The sequence below is a fragment of the Schistocerca gregaria genome, chromosome 4 (assembly GCF_023897955.1).
Source record: "Schistocerca gregaria isolate iqSchGreg1 chromosome 4, iqSchGreg1.2, whole genome shotgun sequence".
NCBI lineage: Eukaryota > Metazoa > Arthropoda > Insecta > Orthoptera > Acrididae > Schistocerca > Schistocerca gregaria.
Window position 1 is genome coordinate 784185643 of NC_064923.1, and position 23653 is coordinate 784209295.

Here is a 23653-nt window from a genome sequence, read left to right on the forward strand (position 1 = left end):
TTTCTCCACTTCTTTCTCCCTTTTCCTTTTGTCAGCCTATTGACGTCCTGTTTCTATATATTTGGTGCGATCCTCACACCACTTCCACACATCTCCATTTATTTAATTCTAAAACGCCATTGCTTGCCTCTATGAGCATTACCTTCTTACGCTGTTTTCCTTCAGACAACCTTATTTCTAGCAACATACTACCTTCTGCATAATCTCATGGATTATTCATATTCATACCGTACTTCGTATACTGCAAAGTGTCTCTCTTAGTTGTAGTTTCTAACCCTTTACAATTACATGAAATATTTTAATTTATTTATTTTAGCCATGTTTGCCTCTTATTGGTACTCAGACTTTTGTTTTGCCATTCACTAGGTAGATCCTTACTAAGAATACTTAAAACCTAATAGCATATATACAACATGAAGACATATGTGATTCTTACCTGTTATGATAGACCAGAAGAAGGGAATGAAACTTGAAAAGGAAATAAAGTTTCACCCAGCTGGGACTGCACGGTACGCCAAACCGTGTATCCGCCAAAGAGTGGCAGACTCCCTACAGTAATTAATTACTGTTAATTTTAAATTCCTTTAGATCCACAATATTTCTTAGAACTAGTTCTCTCTTACTCTTTGGATATTCCAAACGATAGGCATTTGCATGAGGTTTACTTACTATTCTAAATGGTCCATGATATACATGCATAAACTTTTTAGTTTCTGCAGAAATTTTCTTTGATTTTTCTTTTGTTTTGACCAGCACTAGCTCACCAATTTTAAAACTAGTGGGGGAAGCCCTTGCATCATGCCTCTTTTTCCTATCTAAAGCTCTTTTGCGTATATTTGCCCTGGCCTGTGCTTTCTTCTCATCCAATGTACTCTGACTTAGAACTGGAAAGTCAATCATACTCGGAATGATATTATGTGGTTCCTGATTGAACATCAGCTCACATGGAGCAAAACCTGTGGCATCGTGTTTCAGATTATTAATTATCTCTTCAAAATACTTAATATGATCAGCCCATGTTGAATGCTTCCTAGCACAGTAGGTTCTACATAGTCTATTCAGTTCTCGCATAACCCTTTCACTCATATTTCCTTGCGGAAAGTATGCTGAAATCCTTATATGCCGAGTTCCGCTCCTTTCAAGACACAACTTAAATTTTTCTGATACAAATTGAGGACCATTATCTGACAATAGGTTCTTTGGCTTGCCAATTTTCACAAAATAATCTTTCTCCAATTTATCTACAAGTGTTTTGGCATTGGCTCTCTTACTCGGATACAGTTTAACATATTTACTAAACCCATCAATCACCACAAAAACATGCGTACATCCTCCTTTAGATGTCGGGAGAGGTCCAAAAAGATCAACTGCACATAACTCTAAGGGTTCACTTGGGTCTACGTGATGCATATCCCCTTGCACTATTTTATTTACTGCTCTTACCTTTTGACAAATAACACAGGATGCTAACCTTTCTGCAACTCTACGATGCATGTTATCAAAGATGACTTTCTCATTTAGTTTAGCAATGCACTTTTTTGTACCATAATGACCATACCTTAGATGTACATAATCTATTAGCAGATCTACGTGCTGTGAAGGAAAACACACTTTCCATTCTGCTAAAGTTACCTTCCTCCTACGGAACAAAATTCCTTTGTGTAGACAGTAATATTGTGCTACCTTTGGATAATTAGGGTCCCCTAAATAGCTTTTAACTAGCTTCAATTGATCATCCTCATTCTGTTCTCGTCTTAAATTCTTAAATACTTTCTTTAAGGCACTCTCCTCTCTGAGCTCATGTACTGTCAACATACTTACCTCATTCCTTTCTGCCAAAGGAAGTTCTGATTCATTCCATAATTCAGCACTTCTTGATAGCCCATGTTGAATGCTTCCTAGCACAGTGACTCCTGATATGTTTACTTTGATAACAGGGTGAGTTATTTTACATTGAACAGGTTGCTCACACACCTCGTCTAATAAATCTCGTTCTATGGTCTTCCAGGTAAAGTAATTCTGATCAGTTGCAATTACATTTACATTTACATCCTGGGGCTCATCATGCTCTATAATCTTAGCTGCTTTCTCTAATCTGTCCACTAACTTTAAATCGAAGCATCTGACGACTTTTTCTACTTTTGTTTGCTGCACATCAGCCAAACTATCCTCTACCTCTGAGCAACTGCGTCCCTGCGCAATATTGCTGTTCATAAGAATGTCGTCACCTTCAACCATTTGTGGCACGTTTACACAGCTACTAGATTCTTTCACCTCGTTACTATTTCTACCCCCTTCATTCATCATTTCCTCCTCTCTAAAGTTTTGCAGTACTGATTCTACTTCTGCTTCTTCTACTTCAGCTTTTGGATTGCCATTTTCATCGAAGATGTAAGCTTTTACTTCATCATTATTCCCATCAGACTCAAACCCATTATCTATTTCTTCCCCATTATCTACCTTGAGTTCCTGTTCTTCCTTGACCCATTTTTCTAGTGTATCCAAAATACTATCCACTATTTTGTGAGAGTGGCTTAACACATCACTGGTATTATCTGTATTTATTTCGTCATCCATGTTGTCTGTCTGTGTATGTTGGCTGATTGTCTGTGTTTCCGTTACTGGCTGTGTTACTGTTACCGCCTGGTGAGCGCCAGTTTCCTCATAGATGGGATTTAGTTTCCCACACGCGGCCTGTTGTGTTCATCTGTGACACCACTAGATATAGTAGCATCATGACTCCCTTCTTGTCTTAATGCCATAGTATTTACTTCTCCACTTTCGTCATAGTAGTTGTTACGAAAGTGTGGTGAGTATCTACCCCCTCTTCCTCTGCCACGGCTTTGGTTTCGATAGTTTGTTTTGGTGTGCCTAAATTCCATATTTCTAACGTTCACGTTTCCATTATTTTGTACGTGATTGTTAGAAGATTTGTTATTCTGCTGCACCTGCTCCTCAGCAGCAGCTACTCTTTCCACTCTTTCCAGATATTCAATAAATTTGTCTATATTATCTCTAGGGGCGGAAATGATCCTCTTCTGCCAGTACCACGGCAGCTTACCTTCTAAACCCATAATGATCATATCTGGCTTCATCTTTTCTGTCAAATGTGACAGTCTTGAAACCCACTTCCTAGCGAAATCCTTTACTGATTCACGCCCTGGGAAAAACTTCTTACCACTCCAGAATTCCCTTAACACATCATTTTGTTTGTTATGTGACCAGTATTCGTTGAGAAATGCAGACTTAAATTCAGATAAAGTTTTACATTTGATCATTACATCCGCTGACCATCGCAAAGCATCACCTGACAAATGACTTCTTATAAATGAAATTTTTTCTCTTTCTGACCAAGTGTTGGGGAGAACATCCTCAAAGTCATTCCAAAATTCAAGAGGGTGAATGTACTTATCAGGATCAAAGCGCAAAAACTGTCGACACCCTATAAAAGCGGCGTCAACTGAAGTCACATGCTGTACAGTAGAATGACTAGAATTAACAGAGGTTACTCTATTTTCTAGGTTAGCAATGTTAGTATTTAATTCCTCTACTTGTGACTCTACTGCTTCTATCCTGGCAGAACATCTTTGTTCCACTGCACCACGAATTTCGGTACAGGTTTCTTTTACTTTCTCAATGTTTTTCTGACAAGTATCTACTTTAATTTGTACCTCTTTAACTTTGTCAGAGCAAAGTTTGGACTCGTTGCTCAATCTTTCGGACAACCTCTCTTCCAAAAGTTCATCTGCCTCTTGATAATTTTTTTGAATTTGATCTATTTCACATTTGAAAGTACTATGCATTTTAGTTAACTGTTGCCCTACTTTTACTTGAATGTCATGATGAATAGCATCTATCTTATAATTCAAACTATTCCATTTTGATTGCAGTTCTTCTTTTAGTTCTTTATTACTATCCTCAATTTTAGCCTCAATTTTATTTTCCAACCCTTTATTACTAACCTCAATTTTATTCTCCAACTCTTTATTACTATTTTCAATTTTAGCCTCAATTTTATTTTGGTTTGATTCGAGTTTGGCAAACAGTATTTGCATCCAATCCGGAGCTTCTACCTTGATACTTTGTATCTCTTGACTTGGCTGAGCTGGAGATATATTGAGCTCAGTTTCACTACCTGACAAAGTTAGCAACTCTACTGGCTCCCTTTTGACTTCTATTTCACTTATTGATTGCATCCCTGCACTCTCATTTAAATTAAAGTCATAATTTACTGGTGACAAATTACGTTCTAGTTCAATATTTGAGGGATTAATGGAACCATCCTCATTAAACTCAATTCCTGATCCTGAGGATTCTTGGTCAGAGACCGGTTCCCTTCTGAAATGTACACTACTTTCCATATCTTTTAGTTTGTTAGCAGCAGTTAATAAATATTTTAAAAGTCTTTGACTTAACTTAAATGCTTGATTTCGACGAATGATGTCGTCGCGGTGTACCAGCAATCGTGATGCGACGCGTCGCGACGTATTGAAGGCAGCAGCAGCAGCTGTAGCGTCGAGTACCGCCACAGGAATCGCCTACTGCAATAGCTCCAGGGGGGGGGGGGGGGGGGCAGCAAGGCACCGTTGACCGCTCGGCGCAGCCGGCAGTTGTCTCGCAGATCAGCGCAGCTCCGCGATGACGCACCGTCTTCCTTTAGTCTCAGCGCCGTCGGCAGCCGCGATCCAGCATCGTCGCCTTCCTCACCATCGTCACTAACCAACGTACAGCGGTAGACACTTATTGTTTATACACTACACCCGCCTTTACTGGTAACACTGTTCCCACACTAGTTCAATTCAGTGTCCTGTTATTGCCTACCGAGTTCGTTAATTTATACCAATCGCTTTCACACATCGAGCACTTTTATTTGCTTTTAATTCAGTTTTCCCGGCCGATAAGCACCATATGTGGGGCGGCGAAGAAGTTGTCGAATGAGTTGTTTGAATGTTCATTTCACGTAACAGACTATTGCCGATGCAACATATGTGGGACGGCGAAGAAGTCGTTGTTTAATGTTGAATGAAAGTTGAACATTGCCACCTTAAATCACGCGAGCCTGGCAACTAATTTGGTGGCCAGTCAGAAAGCGAAGGGAAACTTACTGACCTTAGTTCCCAGTCTGCACGGCCACATTCCTGTAAAGCCCAGCTAAACGAAAAATATCCATAGTTCTTCACGAGATTAGGGCTGCTTCAATAAAATTTAAAGTTCCAAACAAGATTTTATTATCTTAAAGGCTCACACAAATTACTCGAAACTTCTGAAAATGCTAAAGACATTAAATATTGTTAATTCAGCCAATCGTTTAATAGTTCAGAGGCGACTTCTACAGCAAGTTCCTCCCGAATAGTTCATTACTCTAACTAACGGTGCTCTATTAATAGTTCGCAATAATGTTAAAAAAAAAAGATTAATGCTCGCCTTAAAAGTGGAGTTAGTCACCACTTGCCACGCGGAATTATACTTCACACGGACGGCACAATAACAGTTTGTTACCGAAGTCTAAACGATCCAGGACGGTGTACAGTCCTCGCGATTTTCAATGTCCGTTTACATTGCTAAGTACGCGCATGTCACAGCCCGCTATGACGTCACCCGAGGCGAGGCGCGATCGGACGTTAAGCTCGCGTGGACTAGGCGTTGGTCTAATGCGGAGTGAGCTTACTACTGCCTCTGCCGCTCTTTTTATATAGCTCCGGCGCGTACCGCCAAGAGAGCATCTGTTCTTTCCGTTCCTATGCAGATGCCTGCAGCCTCCAAATGATCGCTATCTCAGGCACATAATCTTAAATATCACATTTAATAATAGCTTTACAAACTTCTCAATTTTTGTATACATACATCTGAGTAGTACAGAAGCACGTAGAAAATCTCAGCCCGCTAAAATTAAAACTTTACTCTCTAGAATTTTTACAATGGAACTAACGGTAGATTGTTACCTCTGAACCATAGCTTTATCAAGACTTGTATCAGCTGTTAATTATGCTACAAGACTAAAACTTGGTGTAGCTTTGTTAATTGTCCTATCTGATCATTGGTCTTAAAGAATTTGTTTTATCATTAAAATTTAAAGTACTTAATCTATAATGCTTATGTACATTTTACTCACAAAAGTAGTTTTTACTAAATTACTAAAAAACTAGAAGAGGTAACTGATTGTGGTATTTCCATTATTATTATTAGGGTGAACTGAAGCATCCTACCAATTTTCAATATTGTAGCTCTATTATTTCGCGCCTCTGATTTTTCCGAAAAACGCGGATTCTGGAGTCAATTTTAGTTTTATGGTTTTGGAAACCAGCACCACTCATTAATGACTTCTTACTGCACCTTCTCACCAAATTTTGGCTTCCTAGCGTCATTATTTAGCGCCTCCTATTTTTCTTTCAAAACGTGAATTTTACGTAAACTACTAATTTTATAACATTAAGATTTGTTACCTGAAACATTATTACATAGAACTATACTTTAACAAAGTTTTACACACAAATCTTAATTTTTACTTTTATGTTAAATGTGGTGCAATACTATATGCAGGCGCGTTACGATGACGTGACGCTACTAGCAGTGAACTAGGGTAAGTCCCGTGCACTCGCTCGCCTCTGTATCTTATACATGATACACCGCTTGCTTTGCTTCATCATGATAAACGAAATTGAAATGCTTTGCGTATAGATATCTCAGTTATTACGCTTATTGCCGTGATGAAGTAAGTACTGTACTGTACGTATTGCTGTGCTACAGAAAAGGCTGTCTCATTGTAGCTATATCACAAAGTTACTACTAAAACATGTTTTCCTTTCCAGAAGAATTCAGAAAAACTGGGCAGATGTAAAACTGATACACCGCAAAAGCACAATGTAAATTGTGTCACACATTAGTAGCGTCGTGATATAATCGTGTAGCTATCAAAGAAACCAAATGCTAAGTCATCTTTAATCTCACAGAAAGTACTTCAAATAAAGAATGTCTTTTCAACTAAACCAAAATGTTGCATTAAAATCTCATTAACAGTATATGTTCTAAGTATGTAAGCCTTATAGTCGTTACGTAATCGTGCAACTAACAAGCAAGAATGTACAAATAACAACACTGTGTCGTCTGTTCACTATAACAATGCATTCGTAATTTCTGTTTAAAAATCTTCCCTAGGTTCTAGACTAAATAGTTAACTTCAAAACATTGTTGCATGTTAACAGTTTCTCAGTGTGACAAAGCATACTAGAAATGTGAAGTGAAATGTTTTATGGCAAAGACAAAGTTAAAAAGAGATTATATTTCAATAAACGGTTTTACATGTGAAATGTGGCGTAAACCTTTACTCTTCCTCAGAATGCAGCAAATCAACTTGAAGTCAAACATCATCTGGTATACGGCAGTAAAGAACACTGGAATTTTGCTCAAGGTTAGCTTATGTTATTTTTCTCTGAGCCAGCCGGCGCACGCGGCTGCCTGCGGTGCGAGTCATTGTCTGTTACCTCTTTGTTCGCGCGCGTCGTTACTGGGATTCGGAGACCTAACTTCTACAAATTCACCTTGCCGAGAGGGCCCTACCCTGTTTGAAGCTCGCCAGTTCTGATACAATTCAGGTCTGTCGTTACGATCATATCGTCTGTCGTCATGTCTGTAATTTCTGTAATTAATTTCTTGTCGGTCACGTGGTGGAGAATTTCTCCCTGAATCGTAACTGCACGCTGGACCGTTGCGTCTGAAGTTATTCCATCTCCCGTGATGATAATAGTTCTGGTTGCCATATTGTCTGTTTCTACGATTGTCTCTGTTATAATCATTACTACGGAAATGCGATCTTTCTCTGTAGCTATTACTCTGCCAGTGGTTCTCATATGAGTGGTGTTTGTTTTGGTCACGATTTACGTTGTACGAATAGCCTTGCCGTGTATTATTTCTGTCATCGCGGAATTGTGACAGGTGTGATCTGTAATTGTTGTGTTCCTGTTTTCGCGTTCCGCGATTGTCAGTGTCAATTTCCAGTTCTTGTAACAGTCCCTGAAAAGCTTCAATGTCGTCTTTGCATCATCCTGCTAAAATAACCTGTCGTAAATGTTCAGGTAATTTGATTAAGCAAATGCGGATGAGTTCTGAGGGGCTGTATGGATTTGAAAGATACTGATTCTTATGTAACATGTCTTCAAAATATTTGACAAGACTGGAAAATTGAGGTTGTTCGAAATGTTTCATCATTATGATGCTATGTTTTACTCGGTCTTGTGTGGCTTGGGACCAATATGCTGAGAGGAAGGCATGGTAAAATTCTCCTTCACTGTGGCAATCGTGAATGACCGATCGCATTCTTACAGCTGGTTCATTCTCTAAGTAGCCACACATAAATTCTAATCTGTGTTCTAATGACCAGTTGGGAGGAAAACAATGAGAGAATTGATGGAGCCACGCTTGTGGATGAATGTCGTTGCCAGAATTCTTAAATGTTTTGAATTTACGTGCAGTAATGAACAGTTTATAGTCAAAATCATCGTGTCGGCGGGTAGCATATCGGTCATTGTTACGTCGTATCGGCGGTTCCATCTCAAAATTCGGTGCACCTTGCCAATTACTTTCATGATTTCCGAGATGCCCTGTGTTATTATTTTGTGGTTGTTCTGTATTGCTATGTCCCTCTTCCCATACTGGGGCGCGAGTGTCCTCTGAAATATGTAATTCTTGTATTACATGAGCCAACTGATCTTGTACTTCCCGCATTTCTCTTTTGTACAGTGTGTTGATTTGATTTTGATTCTGTTTGAATTTCCTAATTCGTTCATACTCTTCAGTGTCAGTGAAGGCTACAGGTTTTGTGTCATTCAGATCATCATCTACCTTCGTAGATAAGTTAGTGAACTGATCTGCAAGTTTGGCTACTTTATCCGACAGTGAAATTATTTCCTCTGTGTGTCTTTCTGAACCAATTTTCAGAGTATCTACTGTGTCCTTTAAGTTCGATTGAGTTTTTGCAAGTTGCGTAACCGAATCGGTAGATGCAACTGAGTCAATTTTAGCTTGCAAGGTCTCATGATTTTCATGAACAATAGTTTGCAGTTCTTTTATGGCTGCTTCGTGATTCTGTAATGCATTTTCATGCCGCGAAAAAATAGGTTGGAAATGCTCACAAATTTGTGTTTTTACGTCATTACAGACTTTTTGACATTTCGATTCGATGTTATGTAACTCATTAGTTAAATCTTCACGTGTTTGTTCAAGTGTGGTGTCTAACTTTTGTAGCTTTTGTTCCATTGTGTCTAACGTTTGAAGCTTTTGCTGTGTTTGTCTCTGATTTTGTTCCATTGTGTCTAACTTTTGAAGATTCTGTCCCATTTGTTTCTGATTTTGTTCAAGCGTTGTGTCTAAGTTTTGAAGCTTTTGTTGTGTTTGTCTCTGATTTTGTTCCATTGTGTCTAACTTTTGAAGATTTTGTCCCATTTGTTTCTGATTTTGTTCAAGCGTTGTGTCTAACTTTTGTAGCCTTTGTCCCATTTGTTGCATTAACTGTAATAACAGTGCACTGGTGTCTGAAACATGTTCCTCAGTGCTTTTCGGCAGTGCATTTGAACCGGCAATATTCGCATTTTGAAAAGCAGAAAATGTGTCTTGATTTATTTGAGAAAACGGTGAGGACGCAAAATCTGAATCTACAGTATTTGCAAGATTGTGTCCTGTCATTTCGGAATCCTGAGGCGAGCTGTTGCCGACCGATCTATCGATAATGCTTCCCTGTTCACTAATTATTTCACTGCCTACACCATTATTTGCAGCCCGCTCCATTTCCCTATGCGCTATTACCAAATTACTACTTTGAACGTTAGTGAATTCATTACATGGTGACGCTAACACACTACTTTCGTCTTCACTGTAATTTACTTTGGAGCCTAGTGTTACGTTTTTCACACGCCATTATTGTCACAATTTTTCACACGACAACACAGAAAAACACAATTTGAAGAACAAAAATAAGAGAACACATTAACATAGCACTGAAAATAATATCTAGTTAATTGCAAGCGAAGCTGCGAAATACTTGGTGCAAATCTACATGCATGCTACAACTGTTTTACTGTACAACAATGAAAGACTGCAACTACAAAGGAAATTCTCTCTATGATTACGCGCTAGTAATAAACAAAGGCTACACTAACTACACAAACTACAAGAAAAAAATCAGAAGATTCCAGTGAGGTATCCGTGGCTAAGGGTCGACATATGAAACGTCCCCTTAGAAAAATTTATACAAGACTGGTCTATGTGAAACGTCCTCTTTGAACAATTATACACGACTGTGCTTAAACTGACACACAATATTTTTAGCGCAACGCAATCTGACTTCCAAAAATCCTTACAAGAGAATGGCCCTGACTAACATTAACCTATACGTTTCACAAATCACTTACTCACAAAAATCTTCGTTACTCAAGCTACTGCAATACAGCGAGCGCCACTACTGCCAGCTAAATAAAAGATTCAAACTACTGAAGGCACCAACTACTGATAGGGATAGTTAGCAAATGAAAGATTTTAATAAAGAACAAACAATGTATTTACCTCACTAGTCATAATATATATAGCAGTTCATGACACCAATTCTTACAAATTACAAAACTCCGCCATCTCTCTCCCCACGTCCACCACTGCTGGCGGCTCACCTCCAACTGCGCAACGCTACGCGCTGTTAGCATCCAGCTGCCGCAGCTCAACACTACAATGGCAGACAACAATGCAAACTAAACCAAGACTGCGCATAGCACAGCCAGTGATTTTCATACAGAGCGCTACGTGGCGGCGGCGTTACCAATAAAAAATCCTAAACAGCCTACTTACAAAACGTATTCGACGAGTTTTAGCGTCATGTAAAATCTGCCAGAAAGCTAAATGAGACACGACTTCACATATTCCTCCGTTACATCCTATTGTACCTGTTAAATTGAGACACATGGCCGCTGTAGACATTTTTGGACCGATTCCCAGAACTAACAGGGGCTTTTGCTACATCTTTGTCGCTGTTGAACTCACTTCGAAATTTGTTACCTTCACTCCGTTGCGCAAAGCTACTGCTAAATCTATTTCGAATGCATTTGTAAAACATTTTTTATTTTATGTAGGGCATTTATTGAAAGTAATTTCCGACAATGGACCACAATTTCAATCTGCGATATGGACACGTATGTTACGAGCTAGAAACATTTCTCCGATCTATATATCCAAGTATTACGCTTCTTCGAACCCTTGTGAACGACTGATGAAAGAAATTGGTAAGTTATGTAGAATATACTGCCATAAAAGACATATTGATTGGGATACACACATACTCTCATTCCAGGATGTAATTAACTCCATACCAAATGAATCTACTATGCTATCTCCGACTGTTATATTGAAAAATGTTGAACCACCTGACAAAATTAAAAAATTAGTATTCTTTCCATCTCGTCGACTACGCCACCATGAAATAATTGAGATTGCGGTCAACAACATCAAACGTGCCACAGAGCGCCGGAGAAAACAGCAAAAACAGTACACGCCGTGACTTTCACATTGGAAAGAAGATATTAGTACGCACACACTATTTATCCAACAGAGGAAAGAGCAGATGCAGTAAATTTGAGCTTCTATACACATGTCCTAACAGAATTCGCAGCATTCCTCATCCCAATGTGGTACATGTTGAAACTTTCAGAACCAGAAAAAGCAAAGGCAATCACCATGTCTCCAATATTAAACCCTTTATTGAATGAACATACTTAATGATTTATCAGATTGTAATGCCTTTTCCGGTTATTGATGTGAACACTTACTGATGAGTATCATATTTTTTCCTGGCAAGTGCCCGGCAAGGTAAGGTTAGCAGGTCGCTTTTCTTGTCGTTATATATCAGACCGTGCACATTTTCGATTTTTGTGTATGTATGATTGTTTTCGTATCGAAAGTAGAATTTTTGTCTGTATGCACTATGAAATACTTAAGATGTAACAAACACCAGTTGACATTGACATTTTGCATTATGATATCTCAATATCTTGACTATTCTACATTTTTTGCTACTACATTATGATACTGTGTGTACATTTTTTGCACTTGAAAACTGTCTATGTTTTTGACCTAATATGTTTTCTGTCATGCTATGCTGTATGCTTAATTATATCACTAGAAACATGTTTTCATTTAATGAGTATGTGATTAAATGCAAGATATTAATCCTTATTCATCATTTTTTACTATCAGAATGAAGGAAAGAAATGCAATATCTTGTCATGAAGAGTAAATGGATCAGAATTAACAAGCGTTAACCAGAATATACTGTACACATCGTATGACAGCAGTCTTGACTAATTATTTTTCTTTCAGAATACAAGGCGATTGATGCAGACTGTCAGACTCAACTACAGATGTTGATTTTAGTGATGAAATATGCTAGAAGTAAGAAACTCTATACTATATGAAGTAATGAATGATAATGAATAGTTGTATGAAGTAAATGGTAATATGAATATCAATAATGAAGTGTCAGTTTTTTGCAGATGATAGTAAATGAGGATGAATAGTTATATGAAGAATATGGTAATATGAATAATGAAGTTTTTCTTTGCAGGTGACGATAGTGATGAAGTTATGGTAATATGAATAATGAAGTTTTTCTTTGCGAATGACGATAATGGTGAGGTTTATATATTTTGTATTAGTTAAGAAATGCTATGTAGTTATTTAAGTATGTGTTGCAGTTCCTTTTGACAGTATGTCTTATGTCGCATAGTATAATGATTGAATGTTTCGGGAAAGACAGCTAGAGTATATTCATATTAAGTACACATTTCATTACCTGTTAATTCGATGTTTACTACTTTACAGCATAATACACATTTTTTTTCTTTCAGGTCAATAATCCATTTTGTATATTTTCCAGGAGAGGCTTTTCATGATATTAATACGCTATAAGCACTTAGTTATGAAACCTATTCTAATACTTGCATTTTTTTACCCAGTTGTGTCTATCATTTATGAAAGTGATCACATATACTGTACTTGTTTCATAACCTTGCTACAGCTGACTCATGGCGAATGACGTTAATAATCCTTATTTCCAACAATAAGTCAAAAGCAAATATTTTCGTGCCCCAGCAATTAATTATCGACCCCAGCGCAAAGCATTTCTAGCAAAAAAAAATTATTAAGAGTCTCAACTATTACCAGTACACAATTAAATAATGCTACCAGTTTAAGATATATTTTTAGTCCTAAAGATAATGCAAATTTTCTGTGTATTGATTCCATTATGTCTATGTATTATTGGACTACCAACCTCGAGTAATAGTTCCAATGTCTTACATTTTAAATATGTCTTATGTCACTTACATGATATCATATACATATAAACACCAGTAGCTTGATGCTACACTCAATAGCTCCTGTTTTAAATGAATACCACTGTAATATGATGACTTATGCATAAATGCTATGCCATTAATTAAGTCTTGTTTTGAATGATGACTTCTGAATAATGCAGAAAATTATTCAGTTCGGTTGATACACTAGTGTAATTCTATGATGACTAGCATAAGACTTAATGTGCCCTTCACCTTCTGATCTAATTACCAGCAATTACTGCAATATCCGTATGAACTGTCCATCCTCATGATCATGGAGCACTATATTTGGTTTTTGCACTAATTCTCAGTTGATGTGAGAGTATGGATTCTACAAGAATGTGGTGTTGACATATCAAGTTGTCCACCACTCTGACCAAAGTAGATGTCATTATGGTCCCACTGTTTGGTGTGCCTAATGTACTACCAAATGATAACATACAATATTAATACAAGATTTCAGTGTCTTGGCTACACTGATAAACACTTCAGGGAAGAGAACTTCAGATTGTCTCACTTGGTGTTGTGCTACTGTAGAAAGATATGGACTTTCAGTGCAGCTACGTGCAACCTACTGTGCTACAACCATGATGCAATCCTTCTCATTTCTTTCCTAGTTCTTATGAAATGGTAAAGACTTATACAGTGTGTGTGCACTTCATTTCATTTGTTAATATGATCAGTTGTCCTAAATATGCTGAAGATTTTTATCGTGCGTGTGCACTTTATTTCTTTTCTTAATGAATTCAGTAGTTACAAAATGCTAAAAGTTTTTGTAGCGCATGTGCACTTTATTTCGTTTGTTAATGTATTCAGTTTTTGTAAAAAATGCTAAAGACTTATACAGTGCGTGTGCACTTCATTTCATTTGTTAATATGATCAGTTGTCCTAAATATGCTAAGGCATTTTATGGTGCGTGTGCACTTTATTTCATTTGTTAATGTGATCAGTTCATGTAAAAATGCTAAAGACTTATACAGTACATGTGCACTTTATGTCATTTATTAATATACTTTGTACTCATAGCGAAGTCGAGCAGATGTAATTTCGATGGATTGCTCACGCGCTGCCTGCGATATGTAAGCTAGGAGAGAATCTGAGACCAAAGAGCAGTATTGACTGCAGTAGGAACTTGTGTAGCAGTAGGAGTAAGTTGTTACTAGCGAGCAGTCTGATGTATCGTGTTGGATGGGCCGGTCGTGGGGAGCGATGGCAGAGCCTCAGCGTTGTAGGATAAGGTAAAAGCAGCCTCGCCCATATGTAGTATTGTTATATCAAGTCCCATGTAAAGGTTTTTAAAAAAATCGCTCAGTAAGAATCTTTCTCATAAAAAGGTAGAGATTGCTTTTATAAATTTATAATTGATGATTTTAATGCCAAAGCTGTACAAGGAAGGTGATTCAGTTACTGGCAAACATGGAATAGATGAATGAAATGGCAGAGGTGGGAGAATGGTTTAGTTTGCACAATGCATGAAAACACTTGTTATGAATACGTCCTTCAAGAGGCAACCGAGTCGCAAATGTACTTGGAAGGGTCCAAACTTAAATGTGAAATAAACTTAATTCTTACCATTAGGCCTCAAAACGTTAAAGATGTCTCGATGTTGAACAGGTTCAACACAAACAGTGATCATCGATTTATAAGAGCAAGATTTGAAGTAAATACAAAAGACGAAAAAGTGAAACTAATTAAAGGAAAAAGAAAAGTTTTAATTTCAAAAATCTCCAAAAACTCAGAGATTTCAAGATGCAATTAAGAGAAAATCAAAAGAATGTTAAGCGGAACTAGTTACAAAAATACTAGTCACAACAGCTGAAGAAATGGGTGGCTTGCACAAATCTCAAAACCAAGCAAAGAAGCTGACAAATAAAATGATAAGTTTGATAGACAAGAGAAGAAAAATGAAAGTAGAAACACTCGCAGATAAGATAGAATATACAGAACTGTGTGAGACTATGAGAAAGACCATGAAAGATGACGTTAAGAAGTTTGAAGAAGATATGCTAAAAGCCAGTCTTGAAAATAAATGTAGTTTAAAAATAGCCAAGAGGGAGGCTATGATTGGAGATAATCAGCTAATAGTGTTGGACACAGGTAAGAAAGAGACACTCGTACATATTGAGAATATTTATAGTAAACTGTACAGTAAAATCAGTGATGATATTTTAATCCTAGACAAAATGGATGCCTCTGTTTTCCATATCCCAGAAATACTCCTCTCAGATATCAAACACGCCATAGACAAAATGACAAAACGAACTGCTCCAGGTAGTGATGACTTTTCAGTCTATATTTTCAAGCTCATGGATGACAAATCTATAAGGCATTTGGCTAAACTGTTATCAGATGGCTTGCAGAGTGAAAAACTACTAAGAGACTGGAATAAAGTCAAAACAATCCTAATAATTAAGAGATTGAGCACTAAACGTGACCTGCCCAACCGCTGAGCAAGTTGGGTTCCGCGCAGGGCTTAGTACAATGATCATATCCTCACTCCATGCGAAACATTTAGCAGAACAAATGAGTACCATCTACTTCTTCGCCTTGCCTTTACACATTTTGGAAAGGTATTCGATTATATCAGTCACCCTGCTGTGTTTGAGGCTCTAACAGAGCGATGAATAGAGCAGACTTATATTAAAGTTTTACACAATGTACACAGAACCTCCAAAGCGTTTGTGAATGTAGTTGAAGAAACCAATGAATTTCCCCTCGAAAAGAACGTAGAACAAAGTGAATATTTTCAGCAGTTCTCGAAAAGGCAATGTCTAAATTAGATTGGCAAACAAAGAAAAACCAAATTCTGAGAAAGAGATTAGTTGACCTGAGGTTTGCTGATATTGTGCTATTTGCAAAACGTGTAAAAGAACTTCATATACTGGATAGTGAACTTGCCTCAGTTTTCTCTGAAGTTGGCCTATAAGTGAATTATGATAAAACCAAGAACATAATGAATGAATGGACAATATATCTGATGGAAGTACGCATGGGTCACAGAGTATGTGTGTGTTGGTCAACTGCTAAATATGAAATGTGACATAAAACCAGAAATATTTTGACCTGTTCAATTAGGCTGGCAAGCGTATGGATGAAACTCCTCAGTTTTGAAGTCCAAGATGTCCGCCGAGCTGAAGAAAACAGTTTTTGACCAATGTGTACTGCCAGTAATAAGCTATGACTCTGAGGGATGGACGTCATTTAACCAACAGCAGACCAATGAGGAACTGAAAGATAGATGTTGGGCTACAGAAAGAAAGACAGAAAGAAAGGAAGCTGTTGATATCAGACAGACAACAAATGTCAGTGAGATAACGGGAAGAGTGAATAGCTTGAGATTGCAGTCGGCTAGTCATATCGGTTGAAGAAAAGACGGCAAGTGGTCGAAACAAGTACTAGATTGGATCACATTGTACTAAAAACCAAAGGGAAGACAGCGGACAGATAGGAAGACAGTCGGAGTGAGCCGGCAAGAGGAAGCTTGAGATTGACAGAAATGGAAGAACCTTCAGGGATCCTATGTTGCACCTCCATTCAAAGAGGCTACATTTTCTAGTGATCGGTTTGGCTGATGATGATGATGATGATGATGATGACACCGTACAAGACCGAACTGCCCTTCCTACGCTTTGCGTACACCATGAATATGTAGGCTTTTTCCCTGTACTTATAAATCCGATCGTCGACTCACGACCTACTTACTGCTTGACGTGTCGCGCGCTAATTGACTAGCAAGTCACAGTGCACTCAAGGAACACACAAGCATTAAAAAACTAGAAACCCGCCTCGACTGTGAAAAAAGCACCTAGTGTTAACCTAGTTTTCGGCGTAGATAACTACACCTTCTTCAGAACAATGAAACCTACAAGTGACTAAGAAGACCTTTGTCTATGATTAAAAGAACACCATGGCTATGCATTTATAAACTAAAATAGGGGAAACACAAACAGTACACATGTACAGAGTCTAAAATGTTACTTAGTGATGTAACCTCTACCTCATACCGGCCTATGTTCGATGGGCCATGTGCATTTATAAACGAAAATAGGGGAAACACAAACAGTACATATGTACAAAGTCTAAAATGATACTTAAACTAGTGGTGTAACCTCTACTTCACACCAGCCCATGTTCGATGGGCCATGGCCCGCCATAAACTGCAGCTACAAAGGTTCTTAAACACACAAGCACACTGTAAGTGAAAATAACTGCACCGCATCTAACAACTACACGGGTTGAATGTCACACAAATAAGTGTGGGTGTGGAAACTCTACAAATTATAATACCTCGTAACCGACTCGCCCTAGACTCCTGCAAGAAATGCAACTGACAATATAATTTTACTTCTAGTTAGTTAATGTCAGTAGGCATTATTGCATTTCTTTTAAAAAAAGTGTATGATTTCACAAGAAATGCGATTTCTAAGTCTTATTACAATCTGTTTATTGGCTAACAATACGAGCCGCTGACTACGAATCCATTCCGTGAAAATCACACATCAACAGCTCTCTCCATTTCCTCAATATTTACGGTGCAAGTTTTAGGTGATTCAGCCCATATATCTATAACGTGCAGTCCTTGGCTTGGTGCAGTTGTGCTCCTCAGAAAACAGTCATTTAAGACGATTAAGTAATCTTAATCGAAAATTTCCGTTATATTTTGTTGAAGCCGCTTTTAAGGTCTGAGCCCCAAGCTGGGTGATGATCATTAAAATCATCTAATATTATCTTGTGATGCGCTACACAATTAAACAACATACTCCAATATTTCGTTAGTCTCCCTTTGCGGTCTGTAAACCGCATTCCCATTACTATATAACGCAGCTGCAGCAGCCTGCAGTAGAATCTCTTCTCTATCATCTTGAATTTTACACGGGAGTCCGGTTCTTCTGAGAAGTACACTCCCCCGCTCTTCAATACCCGACACCTGTATTCTCTGAACAGAAATGGTCTAGTCTGAAGAACCTATATTTCAGATATAGAGCATATCGACGTGTGTCTGGAGCGTAAAAAAATGTAAGATTCAGTGTTTCTTACTTCTGATTAAACGAGCGTTCATCTGTGCTCATTCTTAACAACATCCTGTTGTTGAGGCCCACACTCAGTAACGATTATGCGGTGCAATCTTTTACGTGACAGTCATTCGATCACGCATGTGGGCCCGCCCATTATCTGCGTTTGCACATTTTTTCCTCCTCTAGTGGCTCTTAGGATGCCATCGTTGGAGAAACGTATTCTCGTTCTGCGCAGTAACGTCACGAACAGTACGTGACACTCTCTTCTTACTCGGACCTGACAAAATGACGTGTTACACGATGCAACGACAGCAGTGGACAACTTTAGACACGCCGTATTTATTTCGTCGTGTTTCCTTCTTTTTCCGTTTTGACTTCGTTCTTAAGGCAGTATGCCGTTTCAAGCAACGTTGGATTGAAGATAAATGATAAACACGTCACCCTTGGTATGACTTTTTAATAATTAAATGTCAGTTAACGACTCATCAACGATAAAATCTTTCAGGAGATCGTAAGACGATACAGTAATTTCTTAGACTTTCCCGTGCCGGCTTTCAAAAACATTAAAATGAAATGGTGTGACGGTGGCCCTCAACTACATTCCCTCTGACTCAGTGTTGAAATAGTAAAAGTTTTGGCTGGTTTTGTTGTCTAGGGGCTGGGATACGTAGTTGCCGCATTACAAGCCAAATACCGCTGAGTCTACAGTAAACAATATGAATCGAATGGTCGAAGGTTCCTATCACTCATCAATCACGAATGTAACTTAGAGTTTTACAAGTAAAAGATTGCAATAAATAATATGTGCAGGTACTATCCCAACGACTTTAAGTGATGAGTACGACAGTAGAAGTACTTTTGAGAATGTGGTATATTTCTGCAAAACTCTTACTGGTGTCGATCGTCCACCAGTTAAATAAAATATAAGTTGAAAAACAGGGAAACAATAGATTCCTACTGCACTTGATTAGTTATGAACAACAACATAGCTCGTGCGATATTCGCTTCTAAACGCATCGTACGTCTTCACTGCAGAAACTTCGGAAATCTCACACTCGGAAGTGTTTCGACCCCTCGCCACCACGCCTTAACCGCTGCACACTCGCAGTCTGTCTCGCCACCGTGTGACCCTCGCGTCGTACCGTCCCGGACCCCCCTGTGTCCTCTGGCAGTTCCATCCAGTCTCGTCATTCACGAGCGCTGTGATTGGCTACACCACTGCCACCATGTCTTCAAGCCAACGCACATTCACAAACATAATGAAACACATTCGAAATACTGGATTTACATTTAAATAACTTGAAATTAAATAAATATTCCTACAGCTGGACCATAAACACTCTCTAACAGACATTATTAAATACATAAACAAATTAAATAAACGCAATAAACATATATCAAAGGAATAGTAACCAAAAGTAGGCCAGTAGCCTAATGTCTCTGTGCTTATAAATATTTGACCAATTTCTTCATGAATAGTATATATGGGATACAAACAAAGACATAGATCAATAAATATATTTATAGGCATGTTGCTACCGTTTTTTCGTGTAACTGTGGAGTACTCATGGCCTGACACGATCGATAGTAATCGGCCACATTGACCTCCAATAACTCATGTACGATTCAAGTTACATGCCTGTCATTTATGCCAATTTAGGTTCACACTAATAGCTTTCTAAATACACGTCGATCGACGAAATCGGATGAAGCGTTTAGATTTTGGATATTCGTTGCTGGGTGTTGCTTGTATAATTTACTGTCAGATACTAAACTTTAAACTAATAAAGATATTGAAAATCTGATTACACCATCCCAGTCGTCATGCAAATAATGGTAATGTACACGTTTCTTGTTGAGGTATCATGATTCATCTGGCTACTATTAATTTCTATACGAACTGTGAAACGTCTCCCATTAAGGTTTCACAAAGTACACCACCTTTCGCACTCCCGGCGTGTCTCCTTCGTCGACACGGCGTCACCATGGAATTCCCAGCCACGCGTTGGCTGGACCAATCGCTGGGGCTAGCCCTCTTGCTCAGCTAACGTTCGACACCACGGGGTTCCTGCCGGGCTGCGGCCCGCCGAGAGGCCTCCAGGCAGTCATGTCAACTCTGAACTTAGAATATTTTCAGGGCGCCACAATTCGCCTGTCACCTCACACCCGGTGATTCGGTATCATCTCGTGGAATCGGTTGTACTGCCGGAGGTCTGCGTCATCCCAACACGATATTTCGACGTCGTAACTCGTCACCTACATCACGTGTTTCCTGCGACCGGTGGAAACACCCAATGGAGATGCCGAGTTACGACGTCGGAACATCGTGTTGGGAAGACGCAGACCTACGGCAGTACACCTGATTTCACGAGATGACGTGAAATATGTTGGAAACAACTACATGTGTTCTTCGTGGTTTTGTGGTTCAAATGGCTCTGAGCACTATGGGACTTAACATCTGAGGTCATCAGTCCCCTAGAACTTCGAACTAATTAAACATAACTAACCTAAGGACATCACACACAGCCATGCCCGAGGCAGGATTCGAACCTGCGACCGTAGCGGTCGCGCGGTTCCAGACTGTAGCGCCTAGAACCGCTCGGCCAACCCGAACGCCCGTGGTTTTGTGGCTCTGGAGGCAGAGTTACAGAGTCGAAGGAGGTAGGTTCGCGTCCCACTATGTGCTGGTTATTTATTTTTTGTTTTCACGTTTGTAACAGATTTGTGACTCTCTTCTTAATGAAATACAAGTATGTTTTCCCGTATTTAATGTTACTTACACATAATGGGATGCTCATTCTGGAATCAATCAAGGAAGACTGGTGTGAGTGAAACGATCGCAGGGACTTGCTTGTCACAAATATTTGGCGATTTTTTTCTGAATATGTTACACTTTCCGAGAGTCCACTCACACACGAGAGAAACTGGTGTCAGCGTCACGCCCACGTCATTCGAAATGTGCTGCTAGACGCGCATGCGCCGTTCTGACTTACAAGGGGAGGCCACGACGTTTGGAACGTGGATTTACTGCAAACTTCGTACACTCGTAGTAATCCATGAGGACAGCAGTAGCGCGCACATCTCATCTCGAGCGTTACTGAAAAATCGCGAGATAATTTCGGTCGTCAAAAATATATATATCTGTGCACGGCCATTTTAACCATGAACAGGGGCGCCACCACGGTAGCTCAGCGTGTTCGGTCAGAGCGTTAGCCTCCCTTATAATTAAAAAACTGAGCGAACTGATGAACAAACAAACTGAACGGCTGTCATCGGACGTCCGCCCTGAACAAATTCAGCGAACAATGTAAAACAATTTTTTTAAAGACACTCGATAATGCATAACCAATTATCAGCGCCGATTTTTAAGGAAATACTGCGTTATGCATGGTTTGCTTCCAAACTTTCGTCTGAAAGAGAGGTTTTTGAAAATGTTAACAACGTTTGTTTTTCCACAGAAAACATCAAAAGACCTTGCGTATGCGGAAAAATAACATTTATTCAATGGAGCTGGTGCCGTTTAACTATATGTCTGCAATGTTTTTACGAAAAAGTCCATCCTGCAACTTGTAATGTCGAAAGCGACTATTAATTGTACATCTTCCGAAAGCCGTCTGTGTCGGTCAAAACCTGGAGGTAACAAGTCATTTCGGGCTCCTTCGAGGAATAAGGGATTTCTCAAATCACGGATAAGCATACATTTTTAGTATGCTTTTATGCATTTGGTCGTTTACTAGTCGATAGTTATGAATATTACATTGTTTGTGATAATAAAAATTAGTAGATCGCCAAATAAGATTGTAAATTTAATAAAATTTCATCCGATTACACATACTTTCCCCATTATATCAGTTGTGATATAAATAATAAAGAAAATGACTGTGTTGAAAATAAAAAAATAAAAAACTGGCGAACGCAACTCGATCCAGCGGCTGGAACGCCAAACACTTTAAAAAAAACATTTTGTTCTATATTGTTCAGGGCGGACGTCCAATGACACCAATTCAGTTTGTCTATGGTCCGTTCGCTCGGTTATTTTTTATTATAAATGGTAGCTAACGCTCTGACCGAACACGCTAAGGCACGGTGCCGGCACCACATGGCTGCAGCCGCTTCATGGTTAAAATGGCCACGCACACATGTAGATATATTTATATATTTGACGACCGAAATTATGTTGCGATTTTCTCAATAACGCTTGAGAAGTACGCTCTACTGCTTACACATTTTGCTGTCCTCGTGGAGTACTGCGAGTGTACGAAGTCTGCAGTAAATCCGCGTTCCAAACGTCGTGGCCTCCCCTTGTTAGTTGCCGAGTAAGGCAACTGTTAAGGCACTGTAGTCATTTGGTTTGCAGCCGTGCGTTAGTCTGGAAAACGAGCAGGTCCCTTTAGGGCAAGAAGTGGGAATATTGCTCCTAGTGACGAAATGGTCCGAATACTCTAGTGATTTACATAAAGAAAATAACCTCATTGCTTCGTTTGATTCTAAGATTTATAAGATCATCTTGAGCCATTTAAAATATACTGATAGAACGTCTTCTTAAAGTGATCTACCCATCTCTTCTTTGGTTGTGGCCTAATTCCTTTTCTATCTCTTGCAAGTCAGCAAAGAGCTTTGTTTGTTCATCAACCACTTTCTCGCCTGCTTGGATGAATGGGTGTCCGCTCCATCCCCTTCCCCTCCTCATCACCACAGTTTCATTTTTCACTTTCATAATTAGTCATAACCACCTCTTCCACTCCGGTGGTCTCTTCGACCCACCTGTCGGTACTAATAAAATTCGCATCACCCACGCATCATTATTCGGGAGTGTCCTCAAACCCATGATATGAATGTTTAAAATTATTGTCTCATGGCGGTATGACGGAACTGGTAATACGTGCTCATCCTAAGCCTTTAGCTTTATACACATTGATGGCTCTATGTGTGAAGGACGTATTTCAAAATTGATAATACATTCATGATGATAAGTATTTATTATCAAATACATTAACAGCTTCTTTCGTAAAACTATGTTCAAAGGGAACAATTCACAGGAATTGGGGAAAGAAATGCGGTAGAAGAAGAATGGGTAGCTTTGAGCGATGAAGTAGTGAAGACAGCAGAGGATCAAGTAGGTAAAAAGACTAGGGCTAATAGAAATCCTTGGGTAACAGAAGAAATATTGAATTTAATTGATGAAAGGAGAAATTTATAAAAATGCAGTAAATGAATCAGGCAAAAAGGAATACAGATGTCTCAAAAATGAGATCAACAGTAAGTGC

General features: G+C 38.9%; 1 protein-coding gene across 1 annotated transcript; it reads left to right on the plus strand.

The window, feature by feature from the left end:
* The first annotated feature begins 15194 nt into the window (after positions 1–15194).
* LOC126267935 (uncharacterized) lies at positions 15195–15821 on the plus strand. Its single transcript, XM_049973246.1, has one exon. It carries the CDS (start codon positions 15195–15197, stop codon positions 15819–15821), a length of 627 nt encoding a protein of 208 aa, XP_049829203.1.
* The last annotated feature ends 7832 nt before the right edge of the window (positions 15822–23653 follow it).